Source organism: Pituophis catenifer, unplaced genomic scaffold (assembly GCF_029215685.1).
Source record: "Pituophis catenifer annectens isolate HBS135680 unplaced genomic scaffold, rPitCat1.0.hap2 SCAF_1, whole genome shotgun sequence".
Taxonomy (NCBI): domain Eukaryota; kingdom Metazoa; phylum Chordata; class Lepidosauria; order Squamata; family Colubridae; genus Pituophis; species Pituophis catenifer.
Window position 1 is genome coordinate 186,515,264 of NW_027256881.1, and position 18,711 is coordinate 186,533,974.

The window sequence follows — 18,711 nt, forward strand, 5'->3', positions numbered from 1 at the left end:
TTATCCTTGTCTGTAGTTAGCATCGTGTCAATGGTTTTTTGTTGTGCCGGTGAGGATTGTATGGGTGCTGGTTTTTTCCCTTGTTTAGTTATTGTTATTGAGGATGTTGCCATCGTTTTTTGTATTATTTTTTTCCAAATTTTCATACACTGATTGGGGGTAATTGAAATATCGTTATATAGGAGTCAAATTGATTAATTCAGTGGGGTTAAGGGGAAATACAGTGTTTTAGCAATTCATTTTCCTATTCTTATTCCTAAACAGTGTAATATCGTCAATATTTAAATACCAAGTTATATTAATACTTAAATTCACATTAAGCCTAAACAATTCATGTGTACCTTTGTATAATAAACCTATGTAGTCTAAGATTCCCTATAAATCGTCTAAGATATTCTATTAGGTTCTATATGTATTTAAGTTATATCACCATTACCAATGTATAGTATTTATATTAATTATCACAATTATTATTCCTTATTATTCCTTAATATTATCTATAACAGTTTCTTTACAGTATCTATGTTAGTATCTAAATTTCCAATCAATACACAATATACAATATATTACTATAGAATCTATTGTCTTAATTCAATGAGATAGAAAACCATAAGACAGTAAAAGAGAGAAAAAAAAAATGTATAAATTAATCTTAAGTCAATTAATACGTAGTATATTAACTTCAAAATTAGTATTAGTATTATTTAGACAGAGTTAATTAAACTGTAGTTGGATTTTATGATATAAATAAGATAGCTATCTTTGATAATAGATGTTAAAAGTTCTCCATTAAGTCACTTTCAGACCAATTGAAATTACTTCCTTTCCCTTCTTCCTTCGTTCTTCAGTTCGCCTTTAGCTCGCCCAGCTTTCACAGTTCTGTTGCAATAATTCCCGTTGAAACAGTAAGGTAATTGTTCCGATTTGTAGCAAGTTATATCTCCTCTGCCAGCAGCATCAATGTGTCCAGTGTCTTACTACCAGTCCTTTATCTGTGGTTTGGATTTATTATTACTGCTGGATACAAAGTAAAAAATCCTTCTCCAAGTCCTCGATCCTCAGTCCACCTTTCACTCCGTTTAGCTGATTCCCTTTTGCCCACAACAGGCTTAAAGAGTCTTAATTCTTAAGTTTCACTTTCTACTATCCCTTTCTCCAATAGTCTTTATTCTTTGTTAAATCAAAACGCGTTATTTATAAAATTATAATCCACCGCTTGCTTGTAATCCTTTCCTTCCGTCTCTCGTCCTTTCGCCAGTCAAATCTGCGCTGTCACTGTGAGTGTTAGTTTCCGCTCCGATCACTTTCTCTCGCCGCTTGTCTGGCGATCTTACCGCCGCTTTTAGGAGTCCTCTTCCCGCCGATGTTTTAAATCCTTAACTCTTTGTAAATATACCGTTCACTTTTCAGATGATTTAGTCCAATTACCGAAGTTTCTCTCTGCAATCTTCGCTTCCACCCTTATCGGTTGACAGCGCTCCGGCCAGCCAAAATGGCTGGTTTTTTTCCCGGTTGGAATTAGGGGGTTTTCCTCTGAACCTTCGGGGTGATTGCTGTCACTCCGAGGTCCTAGGGAGTCCTCCTTTTTCTATCGACCTCTCCGTGGTCGATAGTGCCAGCAACGGCTTCCAATCAAGAAATTTGGAACTTCGGGGACGGAGCCTCGTTCCCCTCGTTCCTTGCACGCTGACGTCACCGCCGGAAGTCGGTGAGGCCTCCTTTATAACCATCTTGGGGGGCTAAGACTGGGCATGGATAGGGTGGTTGGAAGACCTGGGGGAGGTTAACGAGGGTTGAGAGGCTGTCGGAGTGGTTACTGCGTAGCCTCGGACAAGCCTCCCCCCCTCCCTAACTGGGTCATTATTAGGCCCTATGACCAACATGCTTGCCCTGCCAGTTTCTGTTCGATGGAGGTGGTCCCCACCTATTTTCCATCTATCCGCTTGCCTGTACTATCCATCTGTACGCTGCCTGTATGAACATTGTGGACAGCTTATTCCCTTCTGGAGACTTTGGACCTAGCTCTGTTTGTTATCCAGCACGCTGGCTGTATGGAAAATGGCAGCTTACGGGAGGATGAACGGAACTGGTTTCTATCATTGTTTCACCACCGATGGGATGTACCATCTTCCCCATGGCCAGTTGGCCAACCATTGTGAGAGGCTGGTTGGAGGATTACCCCCGAGCTGGTTGGAACATTGGACTCCGCCACTGCCGTGAGAGGACAGTGGAGACTCTCCCGTTTATGGTCAACCTGCCTTGTCTTCCAGGACATTTTGGACTATCATAGTGGAGCCCTTGGCCATACCTTATCACTACCTCAGAGCTTCAGATGTACTTAAGGTCACAGCTTCTTGCACTGCGAGACTCCCTCCTCTCGCAAGCCTGGCCCTCCACATTATCGAGGGCCTACCTCAATGATGGGTCTTAGAACCCAGAGAGGTGGCATGCGGCGAAGGGGTTTTTTATGTAAATTTTTGGTTAAACTTTTAAGGGGTCCCGGGGGGGAGGGTAGGATTAGAACTAGGGTTATGGGTTTGGGGGATAATCCACCAAGGGGAGGGTCGGGCCTGGCCATGATGTGCGGCGGGGGGGGAGATCCGGGGGTAATGGGGGGGGTCGAGCTTGTCCAGATTGTGTTTTTACCATCGGTACTGTGAGTGGGAGGGGTAGATATGGCGGGAGCAGGGGGCCATATCATGTTAAGGGAGCACGCACCCGCTGTCTTCGAGCGGTAGCGTGCTCCGGCCCCCAAGGCTCCACTCGTTCTCCAAGTTGCACAGACCCTCAGGGCCCGGGCCTTCAACTGATGTTGTGCAACACCAGGTCTGTAGTAAATAAAGCCCCCCTCATTTGCGATCTTGTTCAGGAGGGGATAGCAGACCTGGCGGGCATTACGGAGACCTGGTTGGGCCCGGAGGGAGGGGTCCCTCTGGTAGAAATGTGCCCACCAGGCTTCCATGCATTCCATCAGCCGAGGTCACAGGGGAGGGGAGGGGGAGTAGTGGTTATTATTAGAGAAGGCCTTAGGCCGAGGGAGGCCACTGTTCCTCAGACGGCTGGCTGTGAGACCCTCCTTGTGAAGTGGGGTCATGGGGTTCAGATGGGTTTGCTGATCACGTACCTGGCTCCCTGCCACGTGGCAGCAGCCCTGCCCAAGCTACTCAACGTTATCGCCGCGGTGGTGGTTGATGCACCCAGACTTATGGTCATGGGGGATTTTAACCTGCCGTCTGTGGGTGAGGCATCTGAGGTGGCTCGGGAGTTCATGGCTTCCATGACGGCTATGGACCTGACCCAGCTAATTCATGGCCCTACGCACACGGGGGGAAACACACTGGACTTGGTTTTTGTCTCTGGACAGTGGCTGAGTGATCTCGAGATAGGGGATATAGTCATCGAGCCCTTGTCATGGTCGGATCACTCTCTCCTTCGCCTTGACCTTTGAACCGCTGCACCCCGCCGCAGGGAGGCGGAACCGATAAGATGGTACCGCCCCAGGTGCCTGATGGAACCTGACAGGTTCCAGATGGTACTTGGGCCAATCCCCGAGGTTCTGGCTCACGCCTCGACTGGAGACCTAGTGGCCGCCTGGGATAGGGCAGCCATTGGAGCTCTGGATCGAGTCGTGCCTTTGCGGCCTCTGACCCGGCACCGATCTCACCTGGCTCCTTGGTTCACCGAGGAGCTGAGGGAGATGAAGCGCCGGAAAAGACACCTAGAGAGTAGTTGGAGGGCCAGTCTTTCTGAATCTGACCGGACACTGGTAAAATCTCATATTAAGAATTACCTAGTGGCGATAATCGCCCGGCCGCCCTGTTTAGGGTGACCCACTCCCTGCTCCACCAGGAAGCACAGGAGGACCCCTTGGAGGGAAGAGCTGAGGATTTTGTTCAGTATCTGTATGACAAAATCACTCAGATTCGGGAAGATCTGGACTCCGACTGGGTAGATCCAGCGAGGGTTTTTCTCTCCGACCGGTCGCAGTCTGTGTTGACAGGGGGGCAGAGGTCGACCCTGAGGCCCCTCATATGTGGGGTGCCACAAGGATCGGTCCTCTCGCCCCTTTTGTTCAACATTTATGTAAAGCCGCTGGGCGAGATCATCCGTGGTTTCGGGGTGAAGTACCTCCAGTACGCTGATGACACCCAGCTGTACATCTCCACCCCGGACCACCCCAACGATGCCCTTGAAGTGATGTCCCGGTGCCTGGAGGCCGTGTGGATCTGGATGGGGAGAAACAGGCTCAGGCTCAACCCATCCAAGACCGAGTGGCTGTGGTTTCCGACATCCCGATATAGTCAGCTGGTGCCATCGCTGACTATTGGGGGCGAATCATTGGCCCCCATAGAAAGGGCTCGCAACTTGGGCGTCCTCTTGGAGTCACGGCTGTCTTTAGAAGAGCACTTGACGGCCATGACCGGGAGGATTTTTCATCAGGTTCACCTGATCCGCAAGTTGAGTCCCTTTCTAGATCGGGACTCCCTACGCACAGTCACTCATGCCCTCGTCACCTCCCGTCTGGACTATTGTAACGCTCTCTACATGGGGCTCTCCTTGAGGAGCATTCGGAGACTCCAACTGGCACAGAGTGCGGCCGCGCGGGTGATTATGGGAGCGACGTGGCGTTCCCATGTAACACCTCTCCTGCGTGAGCTGCACTGGCTCCCGGTGGTCTTCTGGGTGTGCTTCAAGGTTTTGGTTATCACCTTTAGAGCGCTCCATGGCTTAGGACCTGGTTATCTACGGGACCGCCTGCTACCACCAATAGCCTCCCACCGGCCAGTACGCTCCCATAGAGAGGGGCTCCTCCGGGTGCCATTGGCCAAACAATGTCGACTGGCGGCCCCTAGGGGGAGAACCTTCTCTGTGAGGGCACCTACGTTCTGGAATGAGCTCCCGCCGGAGATACAGAGGATCCCGGATCTGCGCACCTTCCGTCGCGCGCTCAAGACTTTCTTATTTCATCAAGCTGGCCTGGCCTAAATCTTTTCCCCTTTTAAATGTAAATTTTAATTTGTTTTTAAATTATTGGGTATTTTAAATTCGTCTCAGCCAAATTATTTAATTCGTTTTTATTCTATTTTAAAATTTTGTATTTATGTATTTTATTCTGTGGCTGTTCAACGCCCTGAGTCCTTCGGGAGTAGGGCGGTATATAAATCCAATAAAAACAAAAAAACAAAAACAAAACAAAACAAGCCCTGTCATTTTTTTTTAATGGTCTCCCATTCTAGTACAAACCAAGTCCAATCTTGCTTAGCTTTTCAAGATCAGGTTGGCTAAATGCAATCACATAGCTAGTTATTAAAGAGTGCAGTGGCTACTTATTTATTTCTTTATTTCCATTCATTTCTTCTTACTCTATACTATACGGGCTGGATGCATCATGTGCAGGACCCCAGCTCCATGAATGGGAAAAATGTCACATGATGGCAACGTGATGCTGCAAGTTTGACACCCGTCCTCTATAAGGTTCCAGATTATCTAACCAGAGTAACTTGTGAGGGCCATGGAATGCAATGTTTCAAATAATTGTTTTTTCATCGGCCTTTGTTTCCCCCAGATAAGAAGATTAAGAGCTGCCATGTACTGTATTTTTCGGACTATAAGACGCACCGGAGTATAAGATGCACCTTAGGTTTTGGGGAAGAAAATAAGAAAAAAACTGATTGGGGGTGGATCGGCCTCCCAGAATACCCCCAATCAGCTGTTCCCAGAGGTGAACTTTAGCAACAGGTTTGTTGGCTGTGAGCTCTGTGCCTTGCTTTTTTTCCCCAGCCTCTGAAACCTCTGTTTCAGAGGCTTTTTTTTCAGCCTCTCAAACGGAGGTTTCAGAGGCTTTTTTTAGCCTCTGAAACCTTAATTTCAGAGGCTTTTTTTCAGCCTCTCACAGGGAGATTTCAGAGGCTTTGTTCAGCCTCTGAAACCTCAACTTCAGAGGCTTTTTTTCAGCCTCTGAAACCTCCGTTTCAGAGGCTAGACTGGGCTACATTCGGACTCACCGAATATAAGACGCACCCAGATTTTCACCCTCTTTTTTGGGGTAAAAAGGTGTGTCTTATACTCCAAAAAATATGGTAATTTTCTTTTCCTGCTTATGTTGTTTTAATTGTTTAATTATTTCACATGCCACCCAGAATCAAAAAACCTGGAGCGGCATATGCATATTATAAATAAACAAATACACCACGGATAGCACTAGACCCCTTCCCAATTTTTGCCATTTAAACAACACATGTAATGAAGACTATACATCAGCAATAGGTTGGACATATGACCATCCCCACAATTAAATTGCAACTGATTCACCTGAGATTGTTAGATTTGAGTGGTTGAAAGAATGTGGAGCAGCAGTGCAAAGAAAGACTATGGAGCACTATAATCATCTGATATTAAACCAGAGAGGCCAGATGGACCTGTAAGTATCTTGTTTTACATTTCAAAAATCCAGAAAGGAGCTGCAGCAGGATCAGTTCTTTCCCTTTCAAAGTATTTTCATTAGCCTGGGGTGAGTATAAATGTAACAAAGAAAGCAAAAGCAATTTTCTCTATATATTTATTCAGGTGTATAAGCCCCATTATATTAACTATGTGTTAACTGCCATATTAGGCTCTAATTATATGCACACAGTAACACATATTCTGTATTGCACTTTATTTAATATTTTGTATTTCTGAGAAATCAAGGCTGGGATACACTCGAAAACTGAATAGGGTAGAAGTGGACAGGGCAGAGGGGGGAAAGGGCCCACTCTAGCAATTTAATAAATTAATGTATGAATAAATAAAAATAAATGCTTCGAGAAGGTGCAGAAAAGTAGCATGAAAGACTTAAATGATTCAACCATACTCTTATCTGATACCATTACCCTTCAAATTACAGCTAAATAAACACAACTAATCCACCTTGTCATCAAATGAGAAAAAGAAAGAAAAAGAAAAGCCAGGAACTTTACAAATGCAAACAACTTCAAAGTGTTATTAATGCATTTTATGTGAAGCATAACATTTCTCATTTAACTTTTTTCTAATCATGTTACAGTCAGCTGGTACAAATAGTTTATCACAATATTTGGAGGTGGTGGTGTTGACAAATTAAGGTGATAAAAAGAGAAGTAATTCTGCAGGCAGAAAAACAGCCAAAGAGATGTCCCCAAATCAGAAGGCTGGATCTCAAGTGTATGTCTCTGATCTTCTCCAGCTCCCTCCCATCTGGAGTTGTTAGGAAGGTTATTTTCAGCTATACTGATTTTCAGAGAATCCCCAAAGCTCCAAATTAACTATTTTCCCAACTACGCCTCATTGCAACTCCACACCTGATTAATCAGAAGAAAACAGAGGCTTCTTACTGTATTTGGTACCCAAGGAATGGTCCTCCTTTCAACCTGGCTAGTAGGAAGGATTGTCCTGCTATTGCAGGGTTGTTTACTTGTTTTGTGCTTGATCACTTTACATCAACCCTGACTTTACTGAAGCTTTATGCTGCCCCTCTCCCCAAGCCTAGAGGGTTCATGAAGTTGGAGTGAAGGGGAAGAAAAGCAGGTGAAAATTAATGGCACCAGCTACTATACAGGATAGGAAATTCGGAGTTGGGGAGTCCATGGTTTCAACTATGAGTGTAGGTACCATAGAACAGATGTATGATAGTGTTAAATATCTGGGACAGACAGAACATCTGTCAGCTGGGAATTTGGTCCATTTCCCAATTCTAAATTCCTTAAGTAAGGATGAACTTAAATCTCTGCAAGAATTTGTAGGAATTGTTTCTGATTTAGAATTATGGAACCATAGGGTGGGAAGCAGTGGTGAAATCTACAATTTGTTACTACCGGTTCTGTGGGCGTGGCTTGGTGGGGTGGGTAATGTGACTGGATGGGCGTGGCCAATTTTTTAAAAATATACTTTTAAAACCATTTTTTCTACAACCTCTTCGGCGAAGAGATTGTAAAAAAAATGCTTTCAAAAGGCTCTGATGATCCAAGCTGAGTTGCCTGATCGGCAGAGGTTTTTTAAAAAGCCTCTTCCGATCAGGCAACTCAGTTTGGATCGCCAGAGGCATTTAAAAGAAAAAAAGGGTTTTTCTCTTTTAAAAGCCTTTGACGATCCCAGCTCAGCCACACAATCATCAGAGGCTTTTTTTTTTTTTTTTTTACTTTTAAAAGCATTTTTTGGCCGAAGAGGTTGTAGAAAAAATGCTTTTAAAAGTAACAAAAAAGCCTCTGATGATTGTGCGGCTCAGCTGGGCATGGGGGGGGAAGCAGGGATTTTTGCTACCGGTTCTCCGAACCACCCGCCTCCATCGCTACTGGATCGGGTGATCCGGTCTGAACCGGGAGCATTTCATCCCTGGTGGGAAGGGACCGCAGCCCATGGCAGAATTTACAGAAAGAGTTTGATTTTAAAGCACTTAAATCACACTTTCAGTTTTTTGCAACAGTATGTGCTATGGAAATTGACAATGCTGGACAGGAATTACAAAGTTTCAATATGACACAATTTTGAAGTTGAGTTTGTCTGGGTGTTAGAATTCCAGAATTCCAGATTTTCATGTTTTTTTTCCTCAAGTTACTCATTGCTTCTATAAAGATGCCAGCAAGTAAATTATTTTTATTTAATAAGTTTATACTTAATGGTATACTGCAATAGTGATTACAGGTAGTTTTCTGTTAACAACAGTTATTGGGACTACCAATTCTATTGCTAAGTGACACAGTAATAAAACATGACATCAGGTGGCCACTTGTGGTGGTTAGGTCCAACATCATACAATTGCCATTTGCAATCTCCTGCTGGTTTCCTCATTGACTTGCTTGTCAGAAGCGAGCAGTGAAGGTCACAAATGATCATGTGACTGTGGGACACTGTGACCACTATAATTGTGAGCCGGTTGTTAAGTGCTTGAATTGTGATCACATTACCACAGGAATGTTACAATAGCTGCAATTTCAAGGACCAGCCATGAGTCTCCTCATTCAGTGCCATCATAACTTCAAATGCTCATTGAATGAATGGTCGTTAAATGAAGATTACCTGTATTATTATTTTTTTTGCATCTTACCTGCAGACTTTTTCATCATGACAAGAAAAGCTAATAAGCGAGTTCTCATTTGCACGTATGACGATTTACGGAGACTCGTTTTAATAAATCAGAAAGAATCTGGTAACAGCCAACTTTTTCAGATACTCTGTGAACTGCAGCGCATGAAAGCTTCTGCCTTTTAACCAAATGTGTTAATTGGAAAAAGTCATACTAAACTTCAGATTTTTTGCCACTGTAGACTGAAATGGTTCACCTCCTACCATGTCTGTTTTAATAGGTTTCCTTTTTCTCCAAATGTAACATGAAAGGCATTTAAACATTCCCTCGGTTTCAGTAGATAGGATTCCTCCCCCATCTTTCAATTTAGAAGTTATAACCGATCGTCTTTCTAAAAAGACAAAATAATTTTATGAGTTATATGCTTACTTTGGAAATAACAGCCCCTAGACCGACCTTAAGGATTAAAAAACAAAAAAACAAAACAAAAAACAAAACAAAACAGTAGGATTAGGAAATAATAGGGATGTGCAAAGATCAAACTCTTTTGTTTTAAGTTGAAAGCAGCTGTTACTATTTTATCAGAAACACACTAATGCCATTGTGACCACACTGTAGGTGTTCTGAGTCAAAACAGCCCTGTCTGAGCTATTTTGGATTTCAATTACTTTGAATTTGAAATCTTTTGTACAGCACTATGACAGAATATCCTGTTAAAGAAAGAAATGCCCTGTTAAGTAACAGGAGTCATCAACTTACAACCATTCATTTAGTGACCAAAGTTATAATGGCACTGGAAAAAAAATTAATTATGACACATGACCACTGCAGCATCCCCATGGTTACATGATCAGACACGTGGCAACTGGCATGTATTTATGATCATGTGATCACCATGTATAACATTCCCAACTAGTTTCTGACAAGCCAAGTCAATGGAAGAAGCTGGACTCGCTTAACAACCGCACAATTTGTTTAAGAACTGCAGTGATTTGCTTAATAACTGTTGCAAAAAAGGTCATAAAATGGGGCACAACTGACTTAACAATGAAAACTTTGGGCTCAATTGCAGTTGTAAGTCTGCCAGACTACCTGTAATTGGACTCCCCATGGCACATCGTTTGTTTACCTGGGAACCAAGCGCTGCTAGGTCTTCACACTTCCCTTTTGACAATGCTTGCTGTAGTTTCACTGGATCGTCTTGATAAAAACTTTGGATGGCATCTTGGAAATCAGGAAAGCCAACCTATCAACATGGAAGATGGCGAAAAGAAGCATTTAGTAGAGCAGAAGTTTTCTACTTGTAACTGTTGTGGTCCGCCAGCAGCCTGCGGAGCTGGCAGTGGAGTCGGACAGTGAGGAGGCTGTGGAGGAACATGGGCCAGTCCTGCCTGGAGTCTGGGGAAGGCCCCGCCGAGGGCTCTGCGTCGAAGGCAGAAATGGGGCCAGGGCCATCTGGGAGTGATGCGTGGACTCAGGTGCCCCCAGAGTCGGACAGAAGAGGCAGAGGAACAGGAGTCTGTTCCTAGTGCACGCATGTGCAGAGCTGCCAGAAGGCAAGAGCAGCTAAAGCAAAAGGGATAACTCGGGAGTAAGGCCAGGAGATGATTGGCCCCTCCCATAAGGCTTAAAATAGAAACAGAGGCACTTGGGGCCTTTTTGCAGGAAAGCAACTTTGCTAACTCTGTTTCCAGTCAGCATCTCTTGTTTGTTTTTGAACTTCATGGGGCTTTGCCAAGTAAGGCCTTTGGCAGGGTGTCAAAGAAGATAAAGGTTGGTGATAATCCCGAAGGACTTCTTCCGAAGGACTTGTTTTGCAACTAATTGGGACTCAGCTGGGAATGAATGTAACTCTCAGCTGTTACAATAAAATAGGTTTGTTTGGGACTAATTGTGTATTGTAATTACTCAGTAAGTCTAGGTAACAAAAGTAACATAGAAAAAAAACTAGTTACCTATGTTAGCTCTAGAATAGAATTCTTAACTGCCAAGTGTGATTGGATACACAAGGAATTTGTCTCAGTGTACATACAAGCAATAAGTGATAAATCATGATCATAGTCATAAAAATACATTCATCATAAATCATAAGATACAACACTTAGTGATAGTCATAGAATAAGCAACCAACATAAATCATACTAGGATACTAAATAAAACAATATAAATCATAAGATTTCACATTTACAGCCATTGTAGCATCCCCATGGTCATATAATCAAAATTCAGATGCTTGGCAATTGACTCATATTTATGACGGTCGCTGTGTCCTAGGGTCAGGTGATTCCTTTTTGCAACCTTCTGACAGGCAAAGCCAATAAGCAAACCAGATTTACTTAACAACAGTTTGACTAACAACTACAGTGATTCTCTTAATAACCTTAAAAGGGGGGGGGGGTAGTAAAATGGGGGGAAATTCACTTAGCAACAGAAATTTTGGGCTCAATTGTGGTCATAAGTCAACGACTATCTGTACCAACGAGTTATTGCAAAGGTTAAAAAAATAAGATAATGTCTTATCTTTTTGAGAGGCACACAATAGCCATACAGATATACCTTTATACCTGAGCAATGCAGAAAGAGAGGAGAACATTTCTGAAAACACCAAGGAAGCTACAAAAGGTGAAACAAGCATACAAATTAAGCTGAAAGCAAAAGAACTAAATATCTTTCTTTAGGGCTATAACTAGACTAGTAAAAGCCTAGAGAGAGAAAAAAACCCAGTGGCTTCATTCTACCAGCCAAACAGTCTTTCAAAAATTGATCTGATTGTTGGAATTTCAAGAAGAGCCTTGAAACAGCTATAATGAGCCTCTTCAAATGAATAGCAAGTACGACTCTCAAGTGAATACTATGCTGATTATCTCTTGTAGTATTACACTTGTGGTGATGATGTCATTGACACCAACTGGTATAACACCCAATATGTTCTCAGCTAGGAGAACTGCAGGCTATCTACCTTTGGAGACAAGTCAGCGTAAATTAAAGTAATAATATCTACGAAGAAGGATTGGTCTATAGGATGAACTGAAGCTTTGAAAGAAACCACAGATGGCCAAGAGCCTGGAGACAACGAAACTTCAAAAAAGGGTCCAAACCAAACAATGCACAGAGCAACTGGAACCGAGTTATGGGAAGAGCAGGAGATGGACTTGTGAAGAAAAACAGCCAGGTGCTTTGGCCAGGAGGTGTAAATTGGCAAAGAAGAGCTCTATTTTGGAGGAGGGGGGGGGGGAAATAGAAAATTGCTAGAACTAAAAATAGACAACATTCCTGCAAAACCTTTAAAGTGGTACAGAAGAGAAATTCTGTTAGACTCTATTCTATTCCCACTGAATCCAGTTCAAAAACCTTGTAACAAAAGCAATGTTTCAAACACATTCAACAAAATGTGACTGAAAATTTAAGGGTGTTATGTGTGAATGCAGGTAATCTATGATTCCTGATGAATTTCATCCTTCAAGAAATATGTAAAGCTAGAGGAGTGCAGCAATGAATAAACACTGCTGATTGATTGAAGAAAACCTTTGCAACTATTAGCTGTAGCATCACATCTGCTCTCTTGGCTGCTTTGGGATCAGACGCAAATACCTGGGCTTCTCCCTCAGAAATAAAATTGAGGCAGGCCTAGCTGTGAGTAGAAACTATTTATAAGGCTTTTGCTGAACAACACCTACTTCTTGAGATGCTAACTAAAACAAACAAAGGTTATTAAAAAAAAAAAACCAAGATAGAGAGAGAGCCTCTATGAACCTACCATTCCTTTCTCCTTATTGGTGCTTATGTTCTGGCCTGTGAAAACATGCACACATGCCATACTTCCTTCCAACTTGGCTGTTCTAACAGCGATTTCTTACAGCAGATGTTCTCAGTACCACAGGCGTTTTTTCTTCCCCCTCCGCTAACCCTGCTCCCACTACATACTCACCAGACTGCAGGGCTTCTGGATTGTTGCTTTAAAAAAAAAAAAAAAAATCTTCAGGGAGCAAAAGAAATCCCACTCTCTCCCTTTGCAACCTCGTTTGACAGTGGCGTGGGCAGGCTCGTACCTTCTTTCTTTCCTTTCTCTCCCACCCTATCTAAGGCTGACATTAATGCTGAACTTCTCTCCTGCTCCCCCATCCCACTTTTCCATTTCCCTGTAGGGCTCTCATTCCCACTGAGCTTTTCAGGCGCTGAACTTTGCATCAGATTCCCCCCTCCACCGCAGCTAGCTTTTTCACAATGCCTTTGTACCTCTAGTCCATAGGAGGGCAACCATGCCGAAGTCCTCACCCCCTCAAAACATGCTTACGCGCACACACATACACCTTTCCATTTCTTCCCAGCTGCCAACGCTAAATTTGGAAAGGAAACCTCTACCCACACAGCAGATATAAAGCGGATCACAGTAACTCGGCCTTCATTGCACGGCCAATAACTCCCTCTGCTTTCTCCTCACGTCTCCACCCCAACAGCCTGCACACAGGTGAGGACATTGTGAGAAGGGTTCCCTATTCATGTGTGGCGAGAACAGGGGACACCTCCGAAAGACGAGCAGCTTCCCCCCCCCCGACCCTTGAGAAAGTAGCTGCTTGGAGGAAAAGAAACAGCTTTTGTGTGGAATGCAAGCCCCGACAGTGTCTCCCACTCATTGAGTCCAACTCTCTTTCCTTGCATTCCTTCATCCACCCCCTCTGCTCCCAGGGATTGTTGTTTTACTAGATTCCCACCCCCTCTTCTCTCCCTGCCTGCCTGCCTTCCTCCTACGGCCGACCTCCTTACCCACCCTTCCACCGACCAGCGAAAAGGGAGGCATTGCAAGCAGGAAGTAGGAGAGCCTTTCAGAAGTAATTGAACGTAATTGGTGAGCTCCCACTGCATTTATTGAACCTTTGCCAGGTTTATGGCTGAAGCGAAGCATTGGGAGGTTTGCCTACACAGTTCTGTTAAGGTACCTCACTCTTGAACTCTCGCTCTCTCTGTGTGTGTAGGTTATTACAGTGAAAAATAATTTCACATTATGCTTCAGGCATTCGTTTCCAACAGGTATTAAATGCCCCGGCAAGGTCAAAATGTTTTATACCCACCAATGTGGAAATGCAGAGAACAAACTCAGAAGTGGTGAGAGCCTAGATTCTGAGTTTCACACTCCTTACCTAAAGAAAAGATTTCCTGAAGGCAGAGAAAAATAGTTCAGCACATATCAAGCAGCTATTTACACTTCCCAGAACAGAAGTGTTTAAAAAGACACCTGCCACAGAATGGTACATTTTCCCTTTGAACAGGCTGAAATGTCCAAGTTACCAGTTCTCAGTGAGAAATGTGTCCTTTTTCTTTTCTAGGTTCTCCTTAAAAACAGAAAATAAGGCCCAAACGTAAAAGATGGCTTCCAGGTCTGACACTTGGTTTTAAACACCACTCCTCTATCAGAAGGAGGAAAATAAAAGCTAAGGTGAATGTAGACTTTAAACATCTTCATGTTAGATAGCTATGCTTAGTGTATGGAATAAATATAAAATTAGGTTTTGCCCAAAAACACTTTGTGGCTTTCAGTGCAATAAGCCTTTGATGAATATAAATGGATAATTTACCATGATGTACTATCATTTTCTCAGCAGGATTGTAAAATGAAATCAGGAAGATCTGATAACAGAAGAATGCCAATGGTTTTCTAATGTACAATTTAGAAAGGTTTAACGTGGATAACAAACGTTATGGTTTTAAACAAAGTAAGACTGAGTTTGAAATAGAATTATGTACCAATGATATTCATGTTGTTGCTAAATTGTATACTTTTTTTTGAACTATGGGACAGAAGAAGTGGTGCAACGAATGTACAATAAAATCTTTGGCTATAATATACAAATGGATCAATAGGGAAATGTGGTTGGAAGGACTGAAATGTTGGTATTTCTCACCAGAAAATCTGTCTAGAATATATAAAAATCTTTGCTGCTGGAAATGCAAACAATATGAAAGGACATTTTACCATGTTTGGCGTACATGCAAAAAAGCTTTAAAAATGGATAGAAATACATACATTAATCCAGAATATTTTGACGGGTAAAGTACAACTGAAAACAGAGATTTTTCTCTTGGGACTATTGTAGAAAAAAGTCAGGGAATTTTTTTTATATATATATGATAATCATTAGCAAGACTGATGCATGCTCAAATGAAGAAAGGCTCAACAATATCCACAATGGAGAAATAATTAGTGAAGATGACAGAACTTGCAGAGATGGCTAAATTAATTTATATTTATGTCTGGCTGGAAAACCCTTGAAGACTTTTTGCATGAAACAGAAAAAAATGCACTCATGATTTGTGTTTTTGATGATTAGGAAAAAAAATGAATAGAAAACCTGAGCTTTTTTTGCAATCATAGAGTAATGGTACTATATTTGCTGCAGAAGAAACCAGAAGCTTCTTATTTCTCCTGGTTCTCTTGTTCTGCATTTCCTTTTCTCTTTCTTCCTTCATTTATTTCTGTGCTTCTTTTATTCTTTATCAGTTTGTGTTAATTTTTATGTTCCTTGTAAAGCTTTTAATAAAATTTATATTTAAAAAGAAGAAGAAATGAGAATTGTGCATCAGAATTCCACTTAAAGGGATTCCCCTTTATGGGTAAGATGAATGCACAATTGTCAGTGCAGCAAAAGTAGAATTAGATTTACTATTAAAAATGGCAAAGCTCAATAAATCCTTTGTAGTGTATGGGTGGAAAGTCCTTCCCTAAGAGAAGAGACTGAACTTTAGCTGGATCCATCTGAATTTCTTTCAAGAAAAGATTATATCCCAAATAGATCAATATGCGCAGGTAAAAGGCATTATTTCTTTAGCTTAGCCTAGAGAGTATAGTCATAAAGGCACACAAGGAGTGCCCTAACTTGTTTACTGCAGAGATCAGCTTAGAATTAATGAGAAATAATAAAATAAAGTTTCATAAATTGCATGAAAATTGAGGGACTAATTCCTGATCTGAATAACATTATCATATATCCGAACATTTGTTACCAAGCCGCCCAATATATAATGCAATCCAATATAGTACACATGCCCTTCCTTGTATGAATCAGATTGTAATATTCCTTGAGATTTAATTAGCTAAATATGTATGCCTTCTGCAGCATCATTGCAAGAGCAAGAGCTCGGAAACCAGGGGTACAGATTCCTAATTAGGACAGTAATAATGAACTACTTGTCTCTTAAAAAAAAAAAAAAAGACAAGACAAGACAAGACAGAAACACTGGTCAGGGACAAAAAAGAGAAATTTATGGGAGTCTTCATGTCTCCTTCTCCAAATACATTGCCATATCACTTGTGCGCCTCCCAGAATCACTTTCCAGGGGAAAAACATAAAAAATTTAAAAAATAAATATATCATATATTTCGCACACAAGGTGGGATTCATATTTTACTGCAGTTGTGATAAACCTAAGGCCCTACAGCTGGGAGGATTGCTTGTCAATTCTAATGTTGTATTATCCCAGATAATACAACAGATTGTGAATATGTGTCTACTCCTAAGACTAAATGACAAAGAAAAGCTAAATAAATTTCTTGGGATACCTGACAATTGCTGATGGTAAGATTCAGAGTAATCTCAAATCCAAAGAGTTGTTTAGATGAGATAAGACTGGATTCCTTTGAGGACCGGATCAGCATTGCATTTCTCCAGGGGCTAGGGGTGGGGGGGGGAGTAGATGGGACGGATGCCTCCTGAGGCCCCTACATGGCCTGTTTTCGGCTTCCCCAGCCTCCAGCAGCACTCTGCTGGCCAAAAACGGGCCTCATGAGGTCTGTTTTTGGCCAGGGAGACCAAAAATGGGCTACTTAGGGGCCACACGTGGGCCGTTTTGGCCAGCAGAGGCACCACAGACCAGTCCTTTGATATTTCCAGGCTGGTCCCATGGGCCGGATTTAAGCACCCTGCAGGCCAGATCCAGCCCACGGGCCTTGAGTTTGACACTCCTGAGGTAAGAGAAGAAAGTCTGATTATTTTAGGAGATTCAGTGAAAGGTGCCAGATTCTAGTTGGACCTGCACTTGTATTTTCAAGCCTACCTTGATCTGTAGAGTAACTGGAATGATTCAATGTTGACATGAGACTCTGAATAGCTGGGCTCCATTTAATTTCTGGATGTCTTTGAACCCCTGGAATCTGGGACAAACTTTTTTTTAATCAATTGGCCAGATCTGGAGCATATGGGGTATCTACATTTCTCTGTTCAAAACAATTGTATGATCTCCTGTTCTGGCATGTCATTCTGTGAAATTTGTTTACAAACCCTGAAACTCTGACCCTCAGACTTGTGACAATCTTGACTTGCTTTTTTGAAATTCAGCCAGGATTTTGACTTCATGTCTGCCTGCTCTTGTTGAAAGTAAAGCTACCCAGGAGAACTTTCTTTCCCAAAGACTGTTTTGATTTATACATTTCTTTCCCTGTCTGTCACTTTTCTACTCAGTCTTGAGTAAATTGATATTCTCACCTTGCAACTGATGTGTGTGTGTGTGTGTGGTTTGCAACAGGACAGAGAAGGTTTAACCTGGCACTAATGCAGTGGCTAAATTCTTAATATAAACACAGACTTTGCACACACTGCTGTAACTTTTCTCCAACAGATATGTAGGCTCAACTTTAATGAGCAGGAGGAAACTGAAAAGGGCAATAATATTTCTGGTATCTTCCCTTCCCACCCATGTTCTGATACAATTTTTCCACTGATATCTGAGCAGACCTGAAATCAACATCTCTGGGAGACCTGACAAACTAATTTGTTTCATATTTCATCTGATGTCCTGCTTTAAATTGAAGTGAATGCCATAGTCATTATGGAAATCCATTTTCCTCAATAGGCATTTTTTGTTAAAAACCAGCAATTTTTTTTGCAAATTGTAGTCATATCCACTGCAAATGGCTGTAAAGATAAGCCAGTTGCCAGGCATCCAAAATGCTACGGTATTAACTGCAGTGTGTCTGTGTATTGGTATGTATGTTGCAACTATCATATTGTCAAAAGGATTATAAGGAGCTCTGGAGAAGTAACTTTGAACAGTTGTTAAGCAACTAGTTGTAAGTTGAAAACTACCAGTATTTATTCTATGTTTGTGTGGCAATTCTCCCTGGCCTGAGAATTAAGTGATTCCTGCCTTACCAGTTTCAATCCTTATATTAATAAATTTAGCAGTAAGGAAGTAATGCATTTAAAGCATATTAAACCCTGCAAAATTCAAAATACTAGAGGGGAGGGGAGGAGGGATGTATCTGAATTAACACATGTGGCCAGCTGCCAAGCATCAGAAGCCTGAAAAATTGAAGCATGACTATTTGGATCTATTTCAGGCTTGTATAAATAATTATAAGCTGTTAAAAACATGAGTCAAAATGCATCCAGCAAAACTAAAATCAAATATATGTGAGGCGATATACTGATGTTACTGGCAACATTTGTTATTTGTGACTGTAAAAAATACAAAAAAAGGAACACTGGAAATATATTTGGAAAGCAATGTGGTACACAGCACTACTGAATACTGAATACTTTACTTAGATAAATCTGAACTTTCTGTTCAGTGCAATATTGGAATAAATCCTTAAAGTGAGTACACAAATGAAATTTTTTTTCAAAGTGAGAACATTCAGTCGAACAGCTTGCCTCTGGAAGTTATGGGTGCTCCATCAC

At 42.0% G+C, this 18,711-nt stretch overlaps 1 protein-coding gene across 1 annotated transcript in view; it reads right to left on the reverse strand.

Moving 5' to 3' along the window:
• The window catches only part of NAB1 (NGFI-A binding protein 1), a 67,891-nt gene that overhangs the window by 16,740 nt on the left and 32,440 nt on the right, over positions 1–18,711 (reverse strand). The window contains exon 4 of the mRNA XM_070933540.1: positions 10,170–10,286. Coding sequence (XP_070789641.1) covers positions 10,170–10,286 — 117 coding nt within the window. The remainder of the gene's footprint in view (positions 1–10,169; positions 10,287–18,711) is intronic.